Source organism: Mustela lutreola, chromosome 3, assembly GCF_030435805.1.
Source record: "Mustela lutreola isolate mMusLut2 chromosome 3, mMusLut2.pri, whole genome shotgun sequence".
In the NCBI taxonomy this organism is placed as follows: Eukaryota; Metazoa; Chordata; class Mammalia; order Carnivora; family Mustelidae; genus Mustela; species Mustela lutreola.
The window spans coordinates 186156236-186162900 of NC_081292.1; the positions used below are offsets into that span (position 1 = coordinate 186156236).

At 38.7% G+C, this 6665-nt stretch overlaps 1 protein-coding gene across 1 annotated transcript; it reads right to left on the minus strand.

Moving 5' to 3' along the window:
• Positions 1-315: 315 nt before the first annotated feature.
• Positions 316-1497, minus strand: LOC131827490 (OCIA domain-containing protein 1-like). The gene has a single exon (XM_059168129.1). The coding sequence runs from the start codon at positions 1349-1351 to the stop codon at positions 608-610; it is 744 nt and encodes a 247-aa protein (XP_059024112.1). The 5' UTR covers positions 1352-1497; the 3' UTR covers positions 316-607.
• Positions 1498-6665: the final 5168 nt, after the last annotated feature.

A 6665-nucleotide genomic window follows, 5' to 3' on the forward strand; every position in this document is an offset into this window, starting at 1 on the left:
GAACAGTTTAAGTAAAAAAACCCCTGTTAACACATTATGAGATTCAAATCTAAATCTAGTATCATTTGTGAAATTTTGTAAAATACAAAAGCATTTTAAGGATGCTTTTTTTTTTTTTTTGCATGTTCCTTTATGTTTTATTCACCATAAACATTAATAAGTGAATACAGCAAACACTGGAGAAAGGCTTTTTAATAATTTCTGGATGTAAAGCTTAACACTTAAAATTATGCTTGCTCCCCCCACCCACCCCAATTCAACATACAGGTATGTATTTTCATATATGCTGATCCCAGAGCAGACAATCTCTTTACAGTTTCTTAAGAGAGTATCCTTACCCTGTAACTTAAACAATTTCACAAACTGTATGTGATTCTAGTATAATACCATCATTCAAACAGTTCTTCAAGAATACAGCCACACAACATTCACATTAAAATCTGTGTTTTTAAACATCATTTTAATAAGCCAAACCACAAGAACCCAGGTTCTAGTTTTAAATGTGTTTATGAAGACTGCTGCTGGGCTCAAGGCATGCAGATTTTCATGACCACCTAGATGAAGCTGGATATTGAAATGCCTTCAGTAGGTCCAATGATGCAATTTTTCACTCATCCCAAGTAACTCCATATTTGTTTACTTTGACTTCTTTTTTTGGCATTCTTTCCTGTATAGGCCTGACTGAGGGGTCAGTCTTATGTGTTAAAGTTACTTCATATGACTCTCTGTTCTTAGTCCTTAATTCCTCATATGTAATATTTTTTTTCTTAGGACTTTCTTCAGGGTAGGGATCAGGTCCTTGGGCAACATGATCAGTAATACCAGTGGGAGTAGATTCATTCATAGAAGCACTGAATGGAATTGGCTCATAATGAGGAAGCATCTCTTTTTCTATGTTGTCTGCTGCTGGAGACGTCACAAAGGATGAATGACCACTCAACTTTGAGTCATATTTTGACTTCTGAGAATAGTGCCCAGATGGTGAAGATCGCCGTGCCTGTCCTGAGCGTAAAGCTTCTCCAAGAGGGGAATTCTCAAGATTTCTGAACTTCTCTTGGCAAGTTTTCACGTAAGAAAGCTTTCCAGCAAAGTATCCCATGATACAAGCAAATATAAGTTTAGGGATGGAACCATATTTGGGATGACTTGAAAGGATTCCTTTACTAATTAATCCTTGAGTAATCAACATACTTGTTGCAGCCAAAGGCACAGATATGAACCAGAAGCTTTCATCGTTGCACTCTGTGAAGACTCTTCTTTCTTCCTCTGTTGGAATGTAATCAGCCCCTATGTGGGGAATTGGTCTTGGAACTTCTGCATTCGGCTCTTGAAAATCAGCTCTCCCATTCATTTTTCCTCCGGACCACAGCGGCGATCGCGCGGCGAGCCGAGGCGATCGGGGGCAGAAGGCCTCGAGGGGACCGGAGAGGGCTCAAGGAGGAAGAAGAGCCCGCGGAAACCCTCAGGCGCGCGGCACCGCAGCAGAGTTGGGGGTGGGGACCATTTTAAGGATGCTTTTTTGGTTGTTGTTGTGGACAAAGACAAAAATTTTTTTTAATTAAAAAAATTTTTTTTAATAAACATATAATGTATTTTTATCCCCATGGGTACAGGTCTGTGAATCGCCAGGTTTACGTACTTCACAGCACTCAAAATAGCACATACCCTCCCCAATGTCCATAACCCAACCACCCTCTCCCAGCCTCCCTCCCTACCCCTGGCAACCCTCAGTTTTTTGTGAGAATAAGAGTCTCTTATGGTTTGTCTCCCTCCTAATCCCATCTTGTTTAATTTTTTTCCTTCCCTACCCCCCAGACCCCCAAATTTGCCTCTCAAATTCCTCATATCAGGGAGATCATATGATAATTGTCTTTCTCTGATTGACTTATTTCACTAAGCATAATTCCCTCTAGTTCGACCAATGTTGTTGCAAATGGCAAGATTTTGTTTCTTTTGATAGTTGCATAGTATTCCATTGTGTGTGTGTGATCTTCTTTATCCATTCATCTGTTGATGGACATCTAGGTTCTTTCTATAGTTTGGGATTGTGAACATTGCTGCTATAAACATTTGGGTGCACATGTCCCTTTGGATCACTACATTTGTATCTTTAGGTAAATACCCAATAGCGCAATTGCTGGTTCATAGGGTAGCTCTATTTTCAACTTTTTGAGGAAACTCCATGTTGTTTTCCAGAGTGGCTGCGCCAGCTAGCATTCCTACAAACAGTGTAGGAGGGCTCCCCTTTTCTCTGCATCCTCGCCAACATCTGTCATTTCCTGACTTGTTAATTTTAGCCATTCTGACTGATGTGAGGTGGTATCTCATTGTGATTTTGATTTGTATTTCCCTAAAGCCAAGGGATGTGGAGCACTTTTTCATTCCTTAGTAGAATGCTCTTTAGCCTCCACGTATTTGGGTTCTTTCCAAATTTCCTCTTGTGATTGGGTTCTAGCTTCAGAGCCTTGTGGTCTGAAAATATGCAGGGAATGATCCCAATCTTTTGGTACTGGTTGAGACCTGATTTGTGACCCAGGATATGATCTATTCTGGAGAATGTTCCATGTGCACTAGAGATGAATGTATATTCTGTTGCTTTGGGATGGAATGTTCTGAAAATATCTGTGATGTCCATCTGGTTCAGTGTGTCATTTAAGGCCTATATTTCCTTGTTGATCTTTTGCTTGGATAACCTGTCCATTTCAGTGAGGGAGGTGTTAAAATTCCTTACTATTATTGTATTATTGTCGATGTGGTTCTTTGATTTTGTTATTAATGGGTTTATGTGGTTGGCTGCTCCAATGTTAGGGGCATAGATATTTAAAATTGTTAGATCTTCTTGTTGGACAGACCATTTGAGTATGATATAGTCTTTGGCTTAAAATCTAGTTTATCTCATATAAGGATTGCCACCCCAGCTTTCTTTTGATGTCCATTAGCATGGTAAATCATTTTCCACCTTTTCACTTTAAATCTGGAAGTGTCTTTAAATCTAAAATGTGTTTCTTGTAGACAGCTTATGTACGGGTTTTGTTTTTTTATCCATTCAGATACTCTGTGTCTTTTGATTAGGGGCATTGAGCCTTTTACATTCAGGGTAACTAGTGAAAATATGAATTTAGTGCCATTGTATTGCCTGTAAGGTAACTGTTACTGTTATATCTGTTCCTTTGTGATCTATTCTTTTATGCTCTCTCTTTGCTTAGAGGAGCCCTTTCAATTTTTCCTGTAGGGGTGGTTGGTTGTTTACAAATTCTTTTAGTTTTTGTTTGTCCTGGAAGCTTTTAATCTCTCCTTCTATCTTCAATGATAGCCTAGCTGGATATAGTATTTTTGGCTGCATGTTTTTCTCATTTAGTGCTCTAATTATATCATGCCATTTCTTTCTGGCCTGTCTGGTCTCTGTGGATAAGTCTGTTGCCAATCTAATATTTTTACCATTGTATGTTACAGACTTCTTGTCCCAGGGTGCTTTTAGGATTTTCTCTTTGTCACTAAGACTTGTAAGTTTTACTAGCAGATGATGTGGTGTGGATCTATTTTTATTGATTTTGAGGGGGTTCTCTGTGCCTCCTGGATTTTGATGCTTGTTCCCTTTGCCATATTAGGGAAATTCTCTACAGTAATTCATTCCAATATACTTTCTGCCCCCTTCTCTCTTTCTTCTTCTTCCAGAATCCCAATTATTCTAATACTGTTTCGTCTTATGGTATTACTTACCTCTCGAATTCTCCCCTTGTGGTCCAGTAGTTGTTTGTCTCTCTTTTGCTCAGCTTCTTTATTCTCCATCATTTGGTCTTCTATATCACTAATTCTCTCTTCTGCCTTATTTATCCTAGCAGTAAGAGCCTTCATTTTTTATTGCACCTCACTAATAGCTTTTTTGATTTCAGCTAGTTTAGATTTTAGTTCTTTTATTTCTCCAAAAAGGGCCTTTATTTCTCTGGACAGGGCTTCTCTAATATCTTATCTCCCATGCCTTTTTTGAGCCCAGCTCAAAAAATAATTGAGAATTGTCATTGTCACCTTGAGAATTGTCATTCTGAACTCTAGATCTGACATATTACCAAAGTCCGTATTGATTAGGTCCCTAGCCTTTGGTACTGTCTCTTGTTTTTTTGTGGTGAGTTTTTCCACCTTGTCTTTTTATCCAGATAAAAATATATGAATGAGAGAATAAAATACTATAAGGGTGGCAAAGACCCAAGAAAAAGATACACTAGCCAAATCAGAAGAAGAAAAGGGGTAAAAAGAAATCTAAAATAAATTTAAAAAATTTTAAAAAAATTTACCAAAAAAATTGGTAAATAGAACAGAGCCACCCATTTGATTTTGGGTGTATTTCTGTCTCTTAGAAGAAACTACCTCCCAAAATTTTTAAAAAAGAAAACTTATTTATATACACAAAAATAAGGGTAAACACGATGAAGTGATGGAATAAGACTGTAATGATGAAAATTTTAAAAAAATTCTAAAAAAGGAATTGATAAGATAAACTGGTTGGAAAAAGAAAGAAAAGGAAGTGGAGAGAATTTGCTCAGGCTGGAGACTGGAACAAAGCCCTGTTCTAGATTTAGGGTATATTTTGATCAATTAGAAGAAATCATAACCCAAAAATTTTTTAGAAGAAAAAGCCTTATATGTATACAAAAAATAAAGTTAGATACAATGAAGGGTAAAATAGGACTAAAATAATGAAGATTTAAAGAGATTTTTTTTCTTTTTAGAAAGGCATTGTTAAGATAAACTAGTTAAGAAATATTAATAGAGGACAGAAGAAAAGTTAAAAAAAGCAGAATAAGAAAAAATAAAATTAAAAGAATTTAATTAACTTTGCAAGACTAAAGAATAATGGGAGAAAACCATGAATTCCATGCTTTGCTTTCCCTTCCTCTGGAATTCCGCTGTTCTCCTTGATCAGAGAGCTTGGCCTTGGCTGGATGTTCTTGCTGATCTTCTGGAGGAGGAGCCTGTTGTAGTGATTCTCAAATGTCTTTGCCTGAGGTGGAGTTGTGCCACCTTTGCTAGGGGCTGGGCTAAATAATCTGCTCAGGTTCGCTCTTGAGAGCTATTGTTCCCTGAACACTTTTCATAGAGCTCTGGAGGATGGAAATGAAAATGGCAGCCTCCCAATTTCCAGCCTGGAGGAGTTGAGAACTTAGGGCCCCACTCCTCAGTGTGCCTTTGGAGAAAAGCACTCAATCACTCCTGTCTGCCTGGTCTCCAGCTGTGCTCTGATCTCACTTGGCCTGTGACCGAGCATTTCTGTCTCTGGCACACAGCCCTGTTTGGAGTCTCCAAATCCATCATATTCCTGCCACTCTGCTCTTCCAGTGGATGAAGGTGGGTCTCCCCAGATCTCTACTTGTGGGATCCCTGCTCAAAGAGCAGTGGCCTGACTGTGCCACAGTTCACGGTTTAAGGTAACCCCACTAAGAGCTCACTCCTTGGTTCCATCTCTATAGCTCTCTTCCCCGCTCTGATACCTGTGAGCTCTGTTACACTCAGACACTCCTGATCCTTTGGTGACCCTGCAGCATCTGAGACCACACTGTCCCTGTGAGGGCTCCATCCCCGCTTAACCTCTGGATCAATGTCCCTTAGTAGAGCAGACTTCTAAAAGTTCAGATTTTGTGCTCTGTTGCTCCACCGCTTGGTGGGAGATGGCCCATTCCCCACAGTCTATCTTCCTTTGCTTTGGATTCTCTTCTCCACACATCCTACCTTGCAGAAAGTGGTCGATTTTCTGTTTCTAGGATTGCTGCTCTTCTTCTCTTCAATCTTCTGTTGGACTTATAGGTGTTTGGAATGGTTTGATACCTATATTGCTGAATTCCTGCAACCTGATGTCATCTCAGTCTGCTACTCCTCCACCATCTTGACTCCCACCAACTAAGGAAGCATATTTATCTAATACACATGAGGACAGTATATTAGGGGCTACTTTAAATACAGTGAAGTAGGTATCTAAAGATCAGGACAGGGAATGTGATGTAGACAGAGAAACAAAGCAGACAGAGAATATAATAAAGTAAAGTGAACAAACTAGGGGTAATGGTGTGCCATAAGCAAAGCACCATTAACTTAGTTCTGTGTATGTAAGATAAAGGAAATGAAGACAAAGAGAAAAAAGGGAATAAGAAAAATGACAAGAGTTGCAGAAAAGAGTGAAGCAGCACCAAGGGACCTTGTGAAGGAGGCAGGCCCAAATCAAAATTCAGGCCCTGTCTTGACAGGCAGAGCCAAACAGAGGCTTTCAGTTCTCTAAGCTTCTGTGCTTCATCCATCCATCCATTCATTCATTCTGTAGGAAATTTCCCTTCAAAGTTATTGTTGATGATGATAATGGGGACAATGACAACTACACTTAGTACAGAGTATTAGAGTATTGACAAAACAGAAGATAAACCCAGTACCATTTTTACTAAAACCTCCAAAAAAAAAACCCATATGGTTCTATTTACTATATTCCAATTTCTATTAAAAATGAACTGTTTTTGAATTTATTTTTTATGACACAGGGATGAGTCTATTTTTTTAAGACTTATTTTTATTTTGTTATAAGGTTTTACTTATTTATTTATTTGAGAGAAAGAGAGAGAGAGAGAGCGAACAGTGGGAGAAACAGAGGAAGAAGGACAAGTGGAATCTGTGCCAAGTACAGA